Source organism: Phocoena phocoena, chromosome 6 (assembly GCF_963924675.1).
Source record: "Phocoena phocoena chromosome 6, mPhoPho1.1, whole genome shotgun sequence".
In the NCBI taxonomy this organism is placed as follows: Eukaryota; Metazoa; Chordata; class Mammalia; order Artiodactyla; family Phocoenidae; genus Phocoena; species Phocoena phocoena.
In genome coordinates, this window is record NC_089224.1 from 106,392,911 (window position 1) to 106,414,827 (window position 21,917).

The 21,917-nt window shown below is 47.2% G+C and overlaps 1 protein-coding gene across 1 annotated transcript in view; it reads left to right on the plus strand.

Moving 5' to 3' along the window:
• Window positions 1–21,917, plus strand: part of MVB12B (multivesicular body subunit 12B) — a 177,044-nt gene that overhangs the window by 49,702 nt on the left and 105,425 nt on the right. Inside the window, exons 3-5 of the mRNA XM_065879486.1 lie at window positions 7,851–7,958; window positions 12,717–12,813; window positions 21,088–21,217. Coding sequence (XP_065735558.1) covers window positions 7,851–7,958; window positions 12,717–12,813; window positions 21,088–21,217 — 335 coding nt within the window. The remainder of the gene's footprint in view (window positions 1–7,850; window positions 7,959–12,716; window positions 12,814–21,087; window positions 21,218–21,917) is intronic.

Genomic DNA, 21,917 nt, shown 5'->3' on the forward strand with positions numbered 1-21,917 from the left:
TGTTAAATGAGTGACTTACACTAACAATTTGAGAATAAAATATTTAGGGCAGGTCCTGGCACATAGAACACACACAGTAAATGTTAGGTGTTGTTATGATCCTTGCAGCATGGAGAATGCAGTGGAATAGACTGCAGAGTAGGGTCATCGATGACGATGGTGCCGCATCTCCCATAAGTCCATGCACCTCTCCATCGAGGTCCTGAGCAAATGAACCCAAGTGTGTTTTCTTCCTAGGTCTGCCTGCTTGGGCACTCCTTGGTCCTTGTGGGACAGCATCCTCTAGTACCTTTTCCTCCACCTCCCCCGGTGTGCGTGAGCTCAGGTATTCCCATGTCCCGCAAGTTAAAGAATGTAATTAGAACACTAGGCCTTGCCTGAATGTACAGGACCTTTTAAAACCATTAGGGCTATTAGCTTAAATTTAAGTCTCACTAAATAAGTCAGTCATTTCAGCGTTACAATTAGTTTGTTTTCTTCTCTTCTTCTGTCATCAGAGCGAAGCTCTCCAGACCCACATGCTTCCAGAAGTGTTCTCAAGCCCTCTCTTGCCTGCAGCATTCAGTCTGAACCTGTGCCATATGCCCCCAGCTGCCTTTCACTGTGGCATTGCTGGTGCTTCTTTAAAGTGGCCTGGGTGGTTCTTTGTGTTTGGGTCCAGGGAGGCCTGCACGTGGCTTCTCAACTGACCCAAAGGCAGGGCCCACGGGTGTCCTGGTTTTGATCTGGGAGGTTGACTGTCCTTCCCTGGGCCGTTGGGGGGGCTCTGTTTGCTGGGTGCTGAGCAGGGAGAGGCAAGGTGCAGGGAGACCCACTTCTGCTCTGACCAGTGAATGACTTTGAGTTTACAGAGCTTCTCCAAGCTTCATCTTCTCACCTGTAAACTGGGTAGTAAATAGTACCCATTCCATTGGGTGGTTGGGAGGATTCACTGAGAAACTGCACATAACCTGCTTCCACCAGAGCCTGGCAAACAGGAAGTACTCGGCAGGAATTCCTGCCCCACCACGTGTCCTCAGACCGGGAGGGTTTCCTACAGTTAACCTCAGGATTTCTTCACACGGGCTTGCCCCATCAGCCAGCTGCAGGTAGCCAGCCCCGCTCCCCGCGGGCCGTCAGGGCTTCCTGAACACGTTTCCCTCTGGGACTGCTGCATGTCGGTGCAGAATTTGACCTCTGAGCTTGAGCCCGAGAAGGAAGGAATTCAGCGGCCTGGGCTGCATGAGGCAGAGGCTGAGCCCGCCCTGGGCAGGCAGCTTGTCCACGTCCCGGCGTTGGTTCTGCAGGACTGGGGGCTGCCACTCGCAGACACCGGCCTCGGGGCTGCAGGCCCTCCTCATTCTCGTGTTAGCTCTGGTGGACACCGGCAGTGGAGAAGGCGCATTCGGCTTTGAACATTGTCACACGTTGGGACACACTACAGAGATGCCTAGAACCGAGGTCATGTGCCTGTAGGAACATCCCTGATGGTCCTCATAGTAATGGTTCCTCTAAAAGGAATGATACCCCCATACTGTCTTCCATGGGACATTTTCCCAGCTCTCTGATTTTTTAAAATTAAAATTTGTTTTTCTTTTTAACAAAGTGATACACGTACAGGTTAAAAAATCAGAGTACTAAAAGGCTTATAAGAAAATATAGCTGCCCCCAGCCATGTCCCTGCCCGCGCTCCATTTTTCACTCCGCAGAGGCAGTTACTTTCAACTCTTTTAGATTTTTTCACTTCTGGTACTTCATCTCCATGTTTCTAAATAATGTGTTTATACTGCTTATTTCTTTTTTTTTTTTTTGCGTTACGCGGGCCTGTCACTGTTCTGGCCTCTCCCGCTGCGGAGCACAGGCTCCGGACGCGCAGGCTTAGCGGCCATGGCTCACGGACCCAGCCGCTCCGTGGCACGTGGGATCTTCCCGGACCGGGGCACGAACCTGTGTACCCTGCATTGGCAGGCGGACTCTCAACCACTGCGCCACCAGGGAAGCCCTATACTGCTTATCTCTTGATCTACTTATCCTCACGTTTAGTTTTCTCATAATCTCCCCCTATCAGGCAGTATCACAATTTTTGGTAAATTAGTGAGCAGTGTTTACACATATAAACATTGAGTACCACTGAATCAAGTAATGTACCAGACTAGAGTTTCTTTCTTATAACCCTTTCCTTTCCTTGGAATTAGTTCTTGACTTGTTTCTTTCATTTGCTTTATTGTCTAGGTGCCTACTGATTTTTATACAAGAATTTAACATTTTTCTTTAAAATTTTCAAGCTAGTTACTAGCTGTTAGTAACAAGCTAGTTTCAAGCTAGTTACTAGCTGTTTTCAAACAGCTTTACGCCTCTGGTTTTATTTGTAAACGCTCCAGTACGTCCGTCACGTGCCCGTCTGTATCTCTTCCCAGTGCTGGAGTACAGTCCCATACTCCCTCCTCCCTCAGAGATGGCTGCATCTGTCTTTGTTCCACGACCTTCTCTGCTTTCCCTCCTGTCCAGGCCCTGCCCGGCGGACGTGCCACCGCCGTCCTCTGGCTGTCCTGTGTGGGATCTGTTCCTGGAGCTCAGGGTTTCCTCTTTATTGATTCAATCCCGAGCCGTGCTGATGCATCCTCCTGTAGGTTCAAGGGTGGGCAGGGGATGAATTTAGTAAATTGTTGCACGTCTGCAAAGGTCTTTATCCTGCCTTCATGCTTACTTGATGTTGGTTTAGGTGGAGAATTCCAGAATTCCTCGGAATTTTGAAGAGGTTGTTCTCTTAGTTTCCAGTGTTGCTGGTGAGAAGTGTGATGCATTCAGGTTCCGTTCCTCTGCACGTGGCCTGTTATTTCGCTCTGGAAGTTTCAAAGGTGGTTTCTTCATCCCAAATGTGGTGGGATTCTCCACTGCTTTGCTTTGGGGTGGGGCTTTTTTATTCGCTGTGCTACAACTCTCAGGACCTCTTGAAGGTGGAGGCTCACCTTTTGTTCCTTTTTTTATTTCTCTTTCTGGAAATTTCATTAATTGGATGTTGTATTGATTCTTCCGTTTTCTTAGTTTTTTTCCTCTCTAGTTAACCTCTTCACCTTTGTATTTTACTTTCTGGAAGATTTCCTCAACTTTCTCTTCCAATATATTTTTTGAGCTTGTTATTTTAGCCGTAAGTTTTTTATGTCTAAGCTCTTTACGTTGTCTTCAGTTGTTCCTTTTAAAATGTTTTTCACATTATTCTGTTCTTGTTCGGTGGTTGCGATGTAGTCACTCATCCCTCTGAAGACACTGATGATAGGGTTGGTTGGTTGTTCCTTAGCCTTCACTGTTTCCTCATATTATCTGTACTATTTTCAAGTTCCCGTTTTCCTAATAATTTGAGCCCTGTCTTTCATATTTGAGACTCCCCCCGATGTCTGGTGACCCTTTGTTGTCAGGTAAGAGTGAGGCCCTGGCTCCTGGGGTCGGAGCCCCGCGGTGGGGTAAGGCCTGATGACCTGCGGGCTGCACAGTGGGTGATGCAGCAGGGAGCTGGCCACAGAGCCTGTAGGTGCTGGTCCTCTCTCTGGAACTCTTTAGTTTCTCCAGAGATGCATCCTTTAATTTCCAGCATTTAGAGCGTACACCTGGCTGCCGAGGTACCAGAAGCAGGAAGGAGGGTGAGCCTGGAGGGGGCCACCATTCAGTCACCATTCACTGTGCATAGTTACCCCCTCCTTTCACTCTGGAGTCTTACTTCCTCCTTCACCTCCTTCCCCATCAGTCTGGTATTCTGGAGCCCTGAGCCCTACTGGTCCCGTTTCTGCAGAAAATACTTCTGAAACAGGGGTAGGGATCTGGGAGTCTAATGGCTTTGTGTATAGGCCTGTTCCCATCTGCCTGTCTCAGCCCTAAACTCGCACCCACTCACCTCCAGGCCCTCCACCGTCATCCCAGGGGTATCTGGTGGCTCGGGGCCCTGGGGCCTCCGTCACCGCCTCCACTCTGCTACACCCCAGACCATCCACTTCCCACACCTCCACACACCCGATGGCATCTCTCTCGTGTTGTACTCCTCTCTTGCACTTTATTTTAGTGGCCCCAATACTTCCTCCACTTTGATTGTCATCTTAGAAGAATATTGGCAGAGAAGAGAGGTAAACCCACGTGTCCGTTCTGTCACTGCCCACCTACTCCTCCGCAGAGGCAGCTCCTGTACCGGAGAAGATGCGAGAAAGAGAGGGGGAGGGTATGAGAGTGTGAGTGGGAGAGTGTATGTGAGTGTGAGTGCGTGAGAGAAGAGTGTGTGTGTGTGTGTGTGTGTGTGTGTGTGTGAAGCCCTGTGACAGACACTCTGGGGGCGCTGCAGCCAGCAACAGCATTGGACATATTCTAGTCATTTGGGGAACAGGGCAGGGTACAAATAAGAACTGAAAGAATAAGTGGACTTATTGTTGAAATGGGGATATGGCCGCAGAGTGGTGATTTTGAAGGGGATACATACACTCAGTTCAAGGGATTAAGTCCTGGGAATTTCATTGTTTAGAATTCTTATTACATCACTCCAGGAGTCGCAGGGTCCTTGGTGTTTCACGCTTTGCTCCAGATTGACCGGCTGATTCTTTCATTCATTCCGTCAGCAAGTTTTGGTGGAGCCCATATGTATCAGTATGCTTAGTGCAGGGGATAAATGGCCATCATGCTTCGTCCTCATCCTGGTGAAGCTTTTAGTCCAGTGGCGGGGCAGTAGGGGCAGGTAAACGTTAATCAGGCAGGTACCTGATATGCATCTGAAGACCAGGTCCGGTCCCAGAGATGGGGAAGGAATCCCAGAGGACCGGAGATTGGAGCGGAGCCCGATGTGACAGTGCAGGGCTTTTTGAATCCTGACGTGGTGTGGTATCACTTTAAATATCTGTTTTGCTATCAGAGCAGACATCCTCATGTTTAATGTAGACCTGTTGACACTGGTTTTGTGGGAGTCCTGAGTGGGCACTGAGGCACGTCTCATGCATTATCCCCTCTGTCCCCGCAGTGCCCACAGGGTAGGGGGCTTGCTTAAGCATTGGGGTGTCAGGTTGGGGTCTGCTGTGCCTAGAGCACTTCTTCCTCCTCCCCCTGCAGCCTCCCATCCTGGGACTCAGGACTGAGCTCACAAGGGCAGAGTTTAGACGTGAAATTCTGCAGGCGCGCCCATGTAGCCACCTGCCACATTTACCTTGTAGCTCATCTAACTTGGGATGGGAAGAGTTTAGGTTAGACAGCACCTTTACGTGCCTGGGTTGTAAAGAAGCTTTGGGTACTTCTTATCGCTCCACGGAGGGCAGGGCTGCGAAGGCCCAGGCTGTTACACCAGGGCCACTTCCCTAGTCCGGCTGGGAGCCAGGCGCAGGCCTTCCCACTTCCTGCTTAGCAGTGGAGCCAGCAGCCAGTGTGGATCCGGCCTGCGGGCCCCAGGCTGCAGGCAGCTGCGCTCTGTCCAGATACACACACGCACGCACACACACACATACAGACTCCCCTGCCCCCTGTCTTTCTCTCCCTCTTCTCTCTCTCACCCTCACCTCCCTCCACACCTCCCCTTGGCTGGGGTTGGAGGGCGATACACATTTTCACTTCATTGCAAAGGAGTCGTGGCCTCAGGGCAAAGCTGGGCCTTTGGATGTCTGTGTTGAATGTTTCTCAGGAGCGGATTGGAGGACTGTAACTGCCACGATGAGAAGGAGAGAAGGGGGCCTCTGAGGAGGGAGCAGGTCCACTGCCTGCTTTCTCCCTTGGCAGTCCTGCGCCGGCCTCTTTACTACCAAAGTGTCTTCTCATTCAGAAAAGGGAAAATTCTAGCAGTGGGTGAGAGGAGGGAATCATCATTTTCAAACCCTGGAAACAATAGCCTTGATTTAGGGTGCATAACGCCCCTCAGTGGAATTTCCAGTAGCCTGGAAAGCCCTTCTGAACCGCCTGCCTTTTCCGTGGAAGGTTGGACACAGCTCTCTTCCTTCTGAGTCCCAGCCTGTGGTCCCACAGCCTTTGAGTGTTCTGCGGTCTATTTTTAAAAATTTATCAAAAGTAATGCATTTATTATAGAGAAACCACATAGGTTCCCTTATTTCTTTGTTCCTATAGCATCTTTTCACATTTTAATGGTTCTGAAATTAGGATGCATCTTAAAATAGGTTTGTGCATTTTGATACGATATTTCTTTTTTCCTGAAGGAGTGTTCTTTAAATCCATGGGTGATTCCCAAATGACTACATCTTAGAACTGAGGAAATACAATAAAAGTACAGTTTGGGAAACAAAAATCTTTCAAACATGGAACCCATGGGAGAAAACAAAGCAAAAGGGATCCTTGGGAGTGGGAAGTTGGGGCCACTGCTTCCAATTTCATGTTTTCCGAGAAACTTTATGTATGACCGTTTCGGGGGGAGATGCGGACAGGGCCTGATCCTGTTCCGTCGTGTTTCTTTCTGTGAGGGTGACGTACTTGGAGCAGACGTTCCCTGAGATTGTCCCCATACCACTCCTCCTTCAGATTTCAGGTCAAACATATCTGCGTATTTAGAATAAGGACCTTTCTTTTCCCTTTGTTGCACTTGCTAACTTATGATCGTTGGGTTTGAAAGAAGGCATTTTTCTTTTGCCAGTTGGCCTTTGGGCTTTCCAGAGGCCCCTCAGAGAGCGTGGCCGTCGGGGCTCTGGGGACCATCCCAGTGGAGCCACCCCCACCCCCCTGCCCTGCGCATGTGACAGTCCGAGGTCGTGGGCCTCCTGTGCAGTGTGGACACGGGATGGGGCTGCATCAGGGCCATTTTGTGTAAAGAATGGAGGTGCTTTCAGCAGTTTGTGAGAACGGCCTGGAGCTTGTCAGATCGAGGACGGGTTCCCAAAGTCTAAGCCTCAGGAGGACGAGCAGGGAGATGCCCAGAGTGCCCTGGCAGGGGCAGGGGTGGCGGCTGCAGAGCTCACCCCCGAAAGGGCACTACTCCTAGTCTTCTGGGGGGTCCCCCATTGGGGTCCAGCTAGAGTGTGGGAGGTTGATTAATACTCTGACCTGTTAGGCCGCTGAGGGAGGAAGCAGCCCAGGCCCTGATGGTCCGTTAATGAGTATCTTGGAGAGAATGGGGAGAGCGCATCCTGGCCGGCCTCCGTCTCCTCTCCCGTGTCCTTGTGAACGCTTCCCACTAGCCCCAGCCCCGCACTCCCCTGCACAGGTCCTGTAAGACTTAAATCAAGGCCTGCTTCATCCTTGAATGCTGCTTAGAGGAAAATTTTTGCAGCTGAATACAAGAAGATGGCTCTTTAGACTATAAACAAGCAGCTGAGTCTTTTTTAATTTTCCTATCATGCTACAGTTTCCGACCTTGACTACCACTCACAGAGCTTGTGCCGAGAAGCCAGTGCATCTCCCAGCTCCCCGCCCCCCCAGCACCCAGCAGAGTCCCAGTGACGGCAGCCCCTGGCCGGCCCGGGTCCCAGACGGAGCAGGAGGCTGTGCCAGGGTCACGGCAGGCGGTGCCCCTTTCAGGTGGCATTTCACGCCCCATTGGACTTTTTTCTGCACCCTGTACTATCCCCGGAGTAAGTGGTAATGAGCAACTTAATTTGCTGACTTCTCCAATCCCTTCTTGGTCCATGACAACAAAATTTGCTCTTTTCTCATTAGAACCACTTTTGTCAGGGTGTCTTTAATCAATGGCTTCCCCAGGGACAGTATTTTTAGAAGTTGTTATTTTTCACACTCTCCCTTTACCCCTCTTGGAAAATCTCTTCCCAGGGCCTCATGAAATGGACTAATGAGATGCCGCACGAGCCCAGGCAGGAGTTAATTGGTGCAGGTACGAAGAAGCTGCTCACACACGCCCTCGGCTGCATCCTGCCTCACCTGCCGTCCTTTTCTCCATCTCTTTGGTGTAGGTTGCACAGACAGCAGATGGTGTGGATGCTGACCTCTGGAAAGACGGCTTATTTAAATCCAAGGTTACCAGATACCTGTGTTTCACAAGATCATTTTCCAAAGAAAATGTAAGTCTTAGTGGTTTTCTGTTTGCTAAGTGAGCACAAGTCATTTACATTCCTGTTTGAAATCTCCTCGTTTTTTGGCTGTGGTTTATTTTCATCACTATGTTAATTTATCTGTGGTTTTAGTGAACGGGATAGAGTCAGCAGCCTGTGCTGTGTTTCATTTATTAACAGTATTATTAACCACATACCCAAGTGTACAGTGAATTCCATTAAAACGTGTTCTCCAAAGGAGACTAGGAGATTTCCCTCACAGCTCTTGTCTGCCTGCCTTTCCTGCAAGTAACAAGTCACAGGGTAGTACGGAGGTAAGTGTCTTCCAGGGGAGCTGGATTTAAAGCTGACCAGCAGATGGGAGCGTAGCTAGAAGGATGCCACGCGGTCACCCCTCCCCCAGACATGGCCCTGTTAACTTTCTCCCCGAGTCTCTCTGCCATATGACATTTCATCGTTTCTGCAGGTAGGTAGCCACCACACAGGCAGATTTCTTTTACTGTGTTGTTTAATACTTAAGCCCATAAATTAGGAAATTTTAAAGACATCTACTAAAGCTCTTCCAACAAAGTATTCTAATGGGTGGCTTAGAAAAAAGAGAAGTGGCTTTCGTGAGTGTCCACCCTGTGTGAGACCTGTCCTGGGCACTCTGCACATATGCCACTTCTGTCCTCAGACAGGCTCTTGAAGTACTAGCTCCTTTCCAACATCAGGGAGTTTTCATGCTTGTCCAAGGCCACCTGTCTTCCCTAACTCCAAGTAGGGAGCAGTCAGATTTTCATTTTTAAGGTGGCATTTTATTTTGGGCCTGAACGCTAAAAAAAAAAAAAAAAAATTGGGTGGGAAATATTTTTATAAATTTTATTATAACAGTAATACATGTTCATGATTTATAAAGAAAAAATCAGGTTCAAACATCCCCATTCAGAAGCATGGAAGGGGAAAGGCAACGGTCTTTCTCCATCACAAACCCCACAGCCCCGTGGTCCTATCACGGTCCTCGTGCGTCCCTGCAGCATTTGCTGGCTGTGGACAGTCACACAGTTCTCTGGCCCGCACCCTCTTCCACCAGCCATTCCTGTTGTTTGTTGGTAAGTCTTTGTTAGGAAAATGATTCCTATCAGACTCAGGGAGAACTCATTGCTTTAATTTTTTCCCACTAATGATGAGAGTAATACATGCTTGCTGTAAAGAACAGAGTTTCTGGTGGAGTAGGGGAAAGTCCTGGCAGGTGAGCCTGTGGTGGGTCTGAGCAGGTCCCTCATGTCACAGTGCAGCCGAGGAGACCCCAGGAACAGGTCTGACGGCCGGGTTACCCTTCCAGGCATGGGGCTCGTGATCTTAGGGGTAGTGCCCCTTGGCCCCATCCTTCCCTCCTGCGTCGACATCCACATACACTTCTCTCTTGTCCCCTTTGTCCCTGGAGCTTACCTAAACCTTTTTTGAAACTAGTCGTATTCTTAGCTTTTGTCACCTCTTTTCTGCCCACTGGCTACCCTTTCTGCAGAAGGTCCGTGTGTTCACTGCCACTCAGGGCTGTGAGGAACAACTCCTGAGGGTTGAGCATCTTGTTCACACCCTCACTCTGCCTGGTGGTTTCATGTGTTCACTCCTGGTCTCCACTCAGCCTCTCCTACTGAAGAGGAGACCGTAGCCGCAAAGGATAGCTATGATCTCGTTGGTCATTTTTGATTTCTGTTTTTGTTGCATTTCCTTGAAGGCCGTGGGGTGTCGGTACTCTAGGCCAGAAGAGCCCCTGATCCCTTGGAGTGGGGACAATGACAGGTCTCAAAATGATAGAGAGAAGTCACTGGGGCTTGTTAATTTTAGGCGTCATGGGTAAGTGGATGATAGAAAATACACCGATTTAGTCAACATTTGTCGAACGTTCAGGAGATGTTCCTTGAGTGCCTACTATGCATGTCTTGCTCCATGAGGGCTGGGCAGACGTGGGGAGGTGGGTGTGATGAGGGGATGCAAGATGAGGACAAGGGCAGTGGGAGAATCCTCTGCCCCTCTTTTGAGGCAGTAAGGAAATTAGGTGCATTTTATTTTCAGAAAAAGAAAGAATGGGTCCTATAGTGAGATCCAGAGGGATACAGCTGAAGGGGTGGCAGGGGCCCACTTGCCAGCCCAGGATTAGAGCAGGAATAAGGCATATTTTAATGTTACAGCTGGTCTGTCCCGGCCCTGCTGTCAGAGCCAAGATTTTGCATGACAGTTTTTTACAACTGCAAAGGAGGGATGTGGAATCTCAAGACTGGACAGATTCTTAATTAGGTGACTTGAGATTCGCTGTGTAGGAGTTTGCAGAGACTCCTTTGGAACCTAAATTCCTTTCCCCCAATAATGCTATTAATACAGAAACCTGGCTTTGGAGTGACATTGCTTCCTGGGGAAGGATTGAGATTAATTGCACTTTTCATGCCCTGTACTTTCTGCATTACCTGTAATAATAATGTACATAGATTAGGTAGGGAGGATATTAAACAGAAGAATTTATGAACATTTGAATATTAAGTTGGTTATCTGTGGCTACCTTAAATGCAAGGTTGTCAAAAATAATTACAGTATACTAGCAAATACTGGCTACCAGAGACAATATAAATACCCTGAGTCAGTGCATATTGGGCTTTTGGCATGAATCATTTGCTCAACAAGGATTGGGAATACGTTCTTCATATTTATGAGGAGGAAATGAAAGAGAGCACGGGATGGGGGAGGGGAGAGGAACAAGCAAAATTAATGGTGTCGCAGAATTTCTGTATCCTGCACGGAGGGACCACACTTGGGCTGCGGGAAGCTCTGACAGGGCAGGCTCCCATTCCGTATGCACAGGAGGGGTTTTTTCATGCTTTTTTTCATGGCTGCACCACTGATGTTCTGGTTTTATGATCAGGGGCATTTGTAGAGTGTGGAGTGTGAGGTCGCTAAGTGGTTTGCAGTTGACTTCTGTAAAACCCAACTTGTCAAGTAGAAGACGTTTGAGAAGGATATTGATGAACACCCGTCCATCTATGGGGCAGGAAAACATACCCAGTTGTTAATTTCTCAATGCAGAAAACAGCGATGACATGGAAAAGCAACTGCCATGAAAAAAAAGTTATGATAGATTAGATCAGGTGATTCTGAAAGCAGCTGATGCTTGCGAGTTGGGTTAATGGTTCAAACCCTTCCTCCACAGTCAGAGATTTATTCCGCATCAGTGAGGGTTCCGCTTTCCACTTGTGCGCTGATCTGTGCATTGTTTTCCTGGGACCCAGCTACCTGAAATGTAATAATATTAAATCCTCGGCAAATACCGTATTTCTAGAGAAACGGTTTTGTGACCACAGTGCCGAAAAAACACTGGTCATAGTTTACACTTGACATTTTGACCTTCATGGCTAAATTTCAAGAATTTATTTCATTTGTGTACTTTTGGTTTATAATACATATATATCTATTGATATTGTTTAGATTCATCATCCAAGCAAATCCAATTTGATTTCTGGTTCTGAGTGGCCCACCCAGTTAAAAATGTACCAAAAAACATTAATTTATTCAGCAGATAATTACTGAGTACCTACTGTGTGCCCAGATCTATGCTAGGCTTGGATATATAGTAGTAGCAGAGATAGTTTTGGTCCTGATGGCTCTCAAACTCTAGTGGGGAAGCAGATATTAAATAAAAACCTCACAAATACGTCATCATAAATTGATATGAAGGAAAATTACGAGTGCCGAGAGAGGACATAGTGTAGAGTTCAGATGATAGGAATTCCCTGATTGGCTTTCAGGGATGTTGTTGGCACTGCGCAGGATGGGGTGCGGCACAGAGACAGAGGGGCACGCCCTTCTCTGAGCAGGACGCCTGAGGAGTTGCTGTGCAGGGCAAGGTGGTGGGGTCGTCCGGGAGCGCAGAACAGGTATACTGAGAGTGTGCTCATGGGGGCTTGTGGGGATGAGGTGCTCCTGGAAGGTGAGCATTCCAAGTGCATTGCTAGTATCCTGACAGGAGAGATTTGGGATCAGAAGGCATCATTCTTTCTTTAACTGAAGAATTTAACGAAATCTCCGAGGTGGGCCTACATATCTCAGTTGTAGGGTAGATCGCTTCAGAGCTTGTTTCCAACTTGAAATGTGGGCTGCGAGTGCCGTTGTGTTGGCAGAGAATTCTCTCTTGCAATTACAGGATGGCATGCTGTCTTCGAAGATATTTTTGCACTGGTTGCGGAAACTGTGCACTGTGGACCCCGTGCACTACCACTAAGTAGAAGCTCTAAGAGGCCCTTGTGCATGTCATTTTAGAAGATGTGTAATATTAGGCAGCAGGGCTTTTCACTGTGTCTTAGTTTATGATTCGTGGGGTTTTACAGAATGTGTCTAGCCACCGAAATGTGTGTCAATATGCAGACTGGCGATCACGTAGGAGTGTGATTGGTTCTCTGTTAGGCTGAGATGTAGCTCTCCCTGTGCAGCGACCACCCCAGGAATGTGTTCTTTCTAAACCTGCTACCCCAAGAGCTGATGCTCAGGGCTCATCTTGCTAACCAAGGCCACATCTGAGTGAGTGGCTTTGAGGTTCTGCAGATGAAACTCCTCGCCGGGGGCCACCAGAGTCCCTGTGTAACTGCTGGGGAACATTAAATGACACCTACTGTAATTAACCTGCTGTCGTGAAGCTGCACGAGTCTTGTGTTAAATATGCATTTTAAAGCCAAAATGGCAAACCCACTACAGGCGTGTTCAGATTAATCATCTATATCTCTTTTCTTTCTTCCCAAGAGCCATTTAGGGAACGTGTTAGTGGACATGAAGCTCATCGACATCAAGGACACTCTGCCTGTCGGCTTCATCCCAATTCAGGAGACGGTAGACACACGTGAGTCACCCCTTACTACTTCTTGTCACGATGAGAATTTTCTTCCTTCAGGTATATTTTTAGACATTTTTATGTGCATTTTTCTTCGGAAACATTTTAGGAGGCCTTACTGCGTGCCCCAAATAAACCCTGCTGCTTTTGACATATGCCTGACTTGGTTCTCCAAGGAGTTTTCAGTGTTCTGGGTAGCGGCATGTAAATGAGCAGAACGGCACTCCCTGCTGAATCGGCTCACTCAGGAAGGGGACCGTGAAACCGGTTATAGTTTGTCCTTAGCCCGTTCTCCGGTGCTACTGAAGCCAAGCTTGGCATGAGACCCAGAAGCAAAAGGAAAAAACCAAAAGCATGCAGGGAACACAAGTGCAGTAATAGCCCCATTTGGGGCTCTTGGAGCACAAAGAAAAGTCAGAACCAGAAAGACTGCAACTTAGAGTCCTCAGGATTCGAAATTGAGGGAAGACTCTGATCCCTGAGCAGCGCAGAGTGGAAGTGAGTGGCTGACACGTCGGAAGCTTCCTCAGGATCCTGGGGCACTTCGAGGTTCTTATCGTGCACGCCAGTTATTAAATAGAGCTGGAAACCTCTGGGTAGTTGAGCCTCCTCATTTTGATGTGCTATAACTTGTTTTATTTTAAATTATTTATGACCAATGTTAGGATATCCACAACAGTGATGCAGTAAATAAAAAACAAATACAGAGAATCCTTTCTTTATGACACATGATCCATTTATGAAACTCTGCATTTCACTTTTTGTCACACATACTTTATTTTTCCACAGTTAGCCCCATTTTGGACCTACTTTTTTTTTTTTTTGCTGTTTTCTTGCAAGCATTTCTTATGGACCAGACTTTCCATATTTACACGGATCCCCGCATAGCTGTTATTTTAATGGAACAAGTGAATTCCATTGTGTAGCCTACTTTTCTTAATAGTCTCCTCACTTTTGGACATGGGCTGCTTTTGTTTGTTACTGACGTGTATTAGCGAATAATTGTGATAGTTGGTATTTAGTATGTCTTTACCGAATGCTAAATGCTCTACATACCTGATCTCATTTAATCTTCAGTAAGACCCCTATTTGCAGATGGGTATTATTATACCCATTTCACATATGAGAAAAATGAGGCACAGTGACTACTTAGGGATTAAAGAGCTTATCCAAGGTTGCACATCTAGAAGTGGGGGAATAACTAGATTACACACACAAGCGTGACTCCCCACACTTTTAACCATAGTGCCGCTCTGTAAAAGCATGTGTTTAAGCACCTTTTTTTTTTTTTTTAATTTTATTTATTTATTTATCTGTTTGTGCCGGGTCTTAGTTGCGGAATGCATGTGGGATCTAGTTCCCTGACCAGGGATCGAACCCGGGCCCCCTGCATTGGGAACGCGTAGCCTTATCCACTGCACCACCAGGGAAGTCCCTAAGCACCTTTTACCAATAGATCTTATATATTTATGTATTGGAGTTTGGGGATAACAGCTTTCTTGAGGTATAATTCACATACCATACAATTAACCCATTTAAAGTTACAATCCAGTGGTTTTTAGTATATTCGCAGAGCTGTGCAACCCTTACCACAATCAATTTTAGAACATTTCATCACCCCAAAAGAAACCGTACCCGTTAGCAGTCACTCTCCCATTTCTCCCTAGTCCTCTCCTCCCTACCCCGCTGCCAGCCCTAGGCAACCACTAATCTACTTTCCATATAGATTTGCCTATTCTGAACATTTCATATAAATGAAGTTGTATAATCTGTAGTCTTTTTGTGTCTGGCTTCTTTCACATAACATAATGTTGTCAAGGTAGGTTCATGTTGTAGCATGTCAGCACTTCATTCCTTTCTTTATTGCCAAGTAATATTCTATTATATGGATATACCATTTTGCTTATCCATTCAACTGATGGCTATTTGGGTTGTTCCACTTAGGGTTATTATGAATAATGCTGCTTTGAACACTGATGCACAAACTTTTGTGTGGCCATATGTTTTCATTGCGCTTGGGTATATACCTAAGTGTGGAATTGCTAGGTCATATGGTAACTCCATACTTAACTTTTTGTGACACTGTCAAACTGTTTCTCAAGGGAGCTATACCCTTTTACATTCCAGCCAGCAGTGTTTGAGGGTTCCAGTTTCTCCACATCTTCAACACTTGTTATTGTCATTCTTTTTAATTCTCACCATCTTAGTTGGTATGCAGTGGTCTCTCATTGTGGTTTTGATTTGTGTTTCCCTTAATGGCTAATGATGTTGAACATTTTTTTATATGCTTATTAGCCATTTGTAATTTTCTCTGGAGAAATGGCTATTCTAATTCTTTGCCCACCTAAAATTGGGTTTTCTTTTTATGATTGAGTTGTAAAAATGTTTTAATATATTCTTGATATGTCCTTTATCAGTTATATGATTTGCAAAAATTTTCTCCCATTCTATGGGTTTTCATTTCACTTTTTTTTCTTTTTTTAAATTGAGGTATAGTTGATGTACAGTTATTCCGTTTTCTTGATGCTGTCCTTTGAAACACACAAGTATTTTATTTTGGTGGAGTTCCATTTATCTATTTTTTTTTCCTTTGTTGCTCATGCTGTTGGAATCATACCCAAGAAGCCATTGCCAAATCCAAGGTCACCAAGATTTATGCCTGTGTTTTCTTCTAAGAGTTTTATAGTTTCAGCTCTTTCATTTATGTCTTTGATGCATTTTGAGTTAAAGTTTGTGAATGGTGCAAGATAGGGGTTCAGATTTGTTCTTTTTTTCTTAAATTTTTTATTGAAGTATAGTTGATTTAAACAAATGTATTCTTTTGCATGTGAGTATCCAGTTGTTCCAGCACCATTTGTTGAAAAGACTGTTCTTTCCCCCGTTGAATTGTCTCAGCATCCTTGTTGAATACCAATTGACTGTAAGCATGAAGGTTTGTTTCTGGTCTCCGAGTTCTCTTCCATTGATCTATATATGTCTTTCCTTACGCCAGAACTACACAGTCTTGGTTACTGGAGCTTTGTAGCAGGTGTTGAAACCAAGTGGTATGAGTCCTCCGACTTTGTTCTTCTTTGTCAGGATGATTTTGGCTATTCTGGGTCCCTCAAATTTCCATGTGACTTCTAACATTAGTCAGTTTCTGCAGAGAAGCCAGCTGGGATTTTGATAGGAATGGTGTTGAATCTGTAGATCAGTTTGAACATGTATAGATTTTGAATGATTTCCTTGTGATGCGTTTACAAGGACTTGAGGCTGCTGGGTCATGTGTCCTCAACGGCCTGCTCCCGACCTTCCTCTACAGCAGAGGTCCCCAAGCTTTTTGGCACCAGGGACCGGTTTCGTGGAGGACAGTTTTTGTCGGGGGGAGGGGAGGATGGTTCAGGCGGCACTGCCAGCGATGGGCAGTGGCAGATGAAGCTTCACTTGCCCGCCGCTCACCTCCTGCTGTGCGGCCCGGTTCCTAACAGGCTGAGGACCGGTACCGGTCCGTGGCCCGGGAGTTCGGGACCCCTGCTCTGCAACGTACTTCTTACCTTCAAGCACCCCATGCTTTACCCAGACCGAGCCACTTACTGTGCCGTCTTCATGTTCCTTTCTTTTCGGACTCCACGTATTTGCATTGTTGTTTTCCTGGCCTGAAGGCCCCTTCCCTCACTCTGAATATCCACACCCCATGTCTTTCAAGGGTGAGCTCCAGACTGCGTGAAACAGCCTCTTATCCCTAGATGTGAGTCTGAAGTAAGCTCTCTCTCCTCTCCACAGTCAGCCACAATGGATGTGTGTCTACTGTAGGCACTGCAGGCTTTGGGATATAAAGATGAGCCTAGGAAAAGAACCCACAAGGAGCTCAGTCTAGCGGGTGGCTATAATCAGTCGGAAGTCAGGGTCCCCATCTGCCTTCTTTACTGCTTTTCACCTGCCTGGCACAGCACACCTGTGTTGAAGGGAGGGAGGAGAGTAAGCAAATGCCAGTAACAGTGGTGGGAAGCCAAAGGGAGTGCTCGATTCTGCTTCCGAGTTCCCATCTTTACCTCTGTTAGGACAGACTGCACCAGGCATCATGGGAAGAACTTGGGCTCTGGAGTCAGACTCGCCTAATATTGAGTCTGCCTCTGCCACTTACAAATGAGGGACCCTGGGCAAATGACTTCAGCCTCCCGGGCCTCAGTTGCCTCAAATGGGGGGGATATTTACCTGTTTTCTTCATGTTTTGCTACTTACTTTCTTCGAGGGCAAAATCCATGTTTAATTCATCTTTGAATCACCTAAGGTACCTGCCATACACAGTGCCTTGATCAGAGGATGGGCTCAGTAAAGATAAGCTTTATTATCCTCTGCTGTGAAATTAACTTCCAGGAAATACCAGTTCACCTTGCCACTAACGATCGCGGCTTGTGCCTGTTTTCCGGCAGGAATACCAGTTCACGTTGCCACTAACGATCGCGGCTTGTGCCTGTTTTCCGGCAGGAATGCCAGTTCACGTTGCCACTAACGATCGCGGCTTGTGCCTGTTTTCCGGCAGGAATGCCAGTTCACGTTGCCACTAACGATCGCGGCTTGTGCCTGTTTTCCGGCAGGAATGCCAGTTCACGTTGCCACTAACGATCGCGGCTTGTACCTGTTTTCCACCAGCCTGCCAGCATAGGTTTTACATTTTTTATTTAGTTTTACTCTCTAATTTTGTTTAATTTTCACTTATTATTTATTAGCAAAACTGAATATTTTCACATGTTTGCTTACTGCTTTTGCTTGTTCTTATATGAATGGTCTCTTTAAGAGCTAAAATTGCCTTGTAGACTTTTTGTATTAATTTCCTACTTTTCCCCTGTGTTTTTCTTAGTTTTAAAATTTGCATTGTCATTCGTTTTTTGACAACTAAGTGGCTTAAAATGTCTGTATATTGATATACTATAGAGCCAAGGGAGTTTTCATTCTGCATTTTCCTCTCAATTTGTTGAACCAGTTGAGCGAGGAGGCCCAGGGCTGAGTCCTGGTCTAGCTTCCGTGGGGCCCCAGTGATTCTGGGAAGTCGCCCCGCCATGACTGGAGGTGCACTGGTTACTGCCCCATGGACATTCTGAGATCGGGTCCTGGCACCTCCAACAAGTGTCTTATCACACAAGGAAGGGTGAGTTTAGGGTCGCCTATTCCTTTAAGGTCATGCGGTCATTCCTGGAGCCTTTACCCAGGGACAGGTGAGCTCAAGCTGACCAGATAAACCTGTGGTCAGCTCTGTGATGTTTGAGAGCATTTAGGGTCCTGATTTTATAAAATCAGCCAGAAAGATGAGACTCCTGTAATTAATTTAAAATACGGTTTGTTGCAATCTCTATAGCACTTAAAAAACTGGAAGACTGTTTGTTTTAGTAAAGTGCTGTGTCCTTTCTCTGTGTTCATTAGCGTGACTGAACACATTTCTGTGGACTCTGTATGTTTGCTTAAAGTCAGGCCTGTGTCAGCATGTGTAATTAGTGGCTCCATCTCTTACCCCGAGTTTGCTGTAGATGGAAGAATGGAGCAAAGAGCAGCTGGCAGAGCAAGTACATAAAAGACCTGCATCGTAGTTTACTTTGAGGAAAGGTCTCTCCTCCTTCACACTTTCAAAGGCCTGATCTTATGAGCTCATAGTTTTTGAAGCTGCAGGGTTGCTGTGGACAGTTTACCCCCAGTTACCACCCCTGCCTTCTTGGATACGATATTTGGGGTCTGGATTCAGTATCCAGTATTATTACTCATAGCTGGTAGATCTGGTCTAGCCCTCAGTTTCCTCACTAGGAAAAGAACCCACAAAGTTTCTGAGTTTCCATCTGGTTCCCCCAAAATATCAGCACCTGATTCTAATCTCCCCTTTGGTAAAAATCAAGACCAGCAGCAGGACTGCACTTCCCTCTTTATCCCGCTCCCTGATTTAAATGTGCTTATTTCCTGCCACGGAACGGAAAGGTCTTGAAAATCAATGCCAAACACTGACACAAATTGTATGCCAGAGGCTTACTTACAATAATACGGTGAGGGGCTTCCTTGGTGGTGCAGTGGTTGAGATTCCGCCTGCCGATGCAGGGGACGCGGGTTCGTGCCCCGGTCCGGGAAGATCCCACATGCCGCGGAGCGGCTGGGCCCGTGAGCCATGGCCGCTGAGCCTGCGCGTCCAGAGCCTGTGCTCTGCAGCGGGAGAGGCCACAACAGTGAGAGGCCCACATGCCGCAAAAAATAAAAATAAAAAAATAACGGTAAGAACATCCATGGCTGTTCTTTTTTTTTTTTAAAGAAGATGTTGGGGGTAGGAGTTTATTAATTAATTAATTTATTTTTGCTGTGTTGGGCCTTCATTTCTGTGCGAGGGCTTTCTCTAGTTGTGGCAAGTGGGGGCCACTCTTCATCGTGGTGCGCGGGCCTCTCACTGTCGTGGCCTCTCCCGTTGCGGAGCACAGGCTCCAGACGCGCAGGCTCAGTAGTTGTGGCTCACTGGCCTAGTTGCTCCGCGGCATGTGGGATCCTCCCAGACCAGGGCTCAAACCCGTGTCCCCTGCATTAGCAGGCAGACTCTCAACCACTGTGCCACCAGGGAAGCCCCATGGCTGTTCTTTACTGAGCACTTACTGTGTGCCAGGCACAGGGCTAAGGGGAGCATACGTGTCATCACATTTCATCCACCCGGTGCCCCTATGGCCTCAGGTTTCATTAACTCCCTTTTTCCGATAAATTAAGTCACTTGCCTAAGATTATGGTTCTGGATAATGGTGGAGTTGGAATTTCACCCCAGATCTATCCGACTCATGTACTGAATGGCTGCAGTTGATTGAAAGTCATGTTTAAAAACCACAAATGAACGAACAAAAAACACGTGGGTGGTTGTTCACCTTCGGCAGTTGCTGGGGTACCAACTCATCACTCTAAGACTTGATAAATAGAAGAATCACATATTTATCACTCCTTTCCTGTAACAAAGCATGTTTCAGGGAGACCAGGTAGTTGAAAAATAAGATGTTTTTTATATAGAAAAATTCCAGCTAATAAATGCAGAAGGAATGACAGAAAATCACTATGTTGACAACTTTAATGAGATTATGAATCTAGGGAACAGTCATCAGGGGATGAGAAAACCTCGTGAGCATGGTTGTTGGGGACTTTATAACTGAGGTACCAACGGCAGCGGGACCTGCCGAGGGTGGCCCAGCTGAGCCCCAGGCCGCACGTGTGGCACCGTCGGACGTACGTTGCGTCACCTGTGAAGTGCTCCTGCCTGATCGGGATCGAATCGAGCCTCTCACTCTGCCGGTTTACAGGAAGTACAGGGGGTGACCTGAGTTCTCCATCCTGTCAGTGCCCTGAAGATAAAGCGAAGGTGGAGAGGTTGCCACAGAACAAAAAAGGCCTGACAACCAAATGCAGTGCACAGACGGTGTTTGGGTCTCGGTCCAGACAAACCAACAGTTAAATGACACTTCTGAGATAATGGAGAAAACTTGAGTATAGACTCTTGGATGATATTAAGGAATCATTGTTCATTTTGTTAGGAATGATAATAATTTTTTAAAAAAAAGCCTGCCATGGATACCTACTGAGATTTTGGTGGGTGACATGACATGGTGTTGGGGAGTCATTCTAAATCTCCAGCAAACCTGGAGGGGGTGGGGGAAGGAGATGAAACCAGGTCGCCCACTGTTGACAGTGTTAAAACCAGATGATGGGAACATGTGGATTCATCTTACTGTTCTCTCTGTTTGGGGGAATGTTTGAAAATTTCTGTAATAAAAAGTGAAAAAGGGCTTCCCTGGTGGTCCAGCGGTTGAGACTCCACGCTTCCAACTGCAGGGGGCGCGGGTTAGATCCCTGGTTCGGGGAACTAAGATCCCACGTGCCGTGTGGCGTGGCCAAAAAGTAAAAATTTTAAATATAAATAAATAAATTTTTTAAGAAGTGAAAAAGAAAAAAGACCATGTAGTGAAATGTGTTGACACTCAGGGTGTCCATGTGTTTGTATCTGATGGCTGGAGCAGCGAGCAGGTTGTAGTCGTGGGTTTATTCCAGGATGCTCCTTGCAGAGGTGTGTGTGCCCTTTGGGCCCCTTCTTGGCAGGGGTTGTCGGGGGTCAGGCCCCGAATGCAGAGGAGGGTGACTGGGCCTGTCCACTGCAGCCCTGCGTCCAGCCCTTCTTTCGGGCGACTTGGATGGCTGGTCACTTCCACCGCCAGGAAGGGAACGTGACAGGAGACATGGTGTTGAAAACGGAGACGTGGGCACCTCTGGAAGACTCATCCCTTTTCTTGTCCTTTCCTTCAGAGGAAGTGGCTTTTAGGAAGAAGAGGCTGTGCATTAAATTCATCCCACGGGACTCAACCGAAGCTGCCATTTGTGACATTCGGATCATGGGCCGGACCAAGCAGGCCCCTCCTCAGTACACGTTCATTGGGTAAGTCTCAGCAACCCCAGTCTCATCTCTGCTGTCTGCTGAGGGTGCTCACAGCACCCCTGGGGACCGGGTCCTGAGACCTTCTGTGTGGCCCGTGGGCTCAGCCGTCTGCCTCTCATCAGCCTCTGGCCTTAGCTCTCCTTGCTGCCCTTCCTACCTGGGAGGCCGCTGGTTCAGGACACCATGCTCCTGACCAGTATTCAGAAGTTCTAGAATTCATTCGCCTTGGCCTTGATTGATCTCACTGGGGTCACGTGCACCCTGAGCCCGTCGCTGCTACCAGGAAAATGTCAATCTCTGATTGACCAAGTCTGAGCTGAAAGTGGTGTCAGCTCCATTGGAACTCAGGCACTGGGAATGAGGGGTGGCTGCTCCCCGAATACGGAGGGAAGGTAAAGCGTCAGAAGAGGGATGAAGGGATGCTGGATGTCCAAAAGATAATAGGTGTTCACCCATTATACTCAGTCAGCTGAAATTCGGGTCTCTCCAATTGATAGTGTGGTTGAGGGTTTTCGGCCTCTTGGCCGTGTGCCTCTCCCTGGCCGGCTTTGCAATCTTCTTGCTTATCCCTGTGGGTCCCTACATCATGGATGCGTTCTCCTACTTGGCTTTTGAGGTCGGCCTCCTGGATCTTGCTCATTTGAGCCCAGACCCTCCTCTTTACTCGAAAAGCCACGGCCTCTACTTGAAGGCTGCTCAC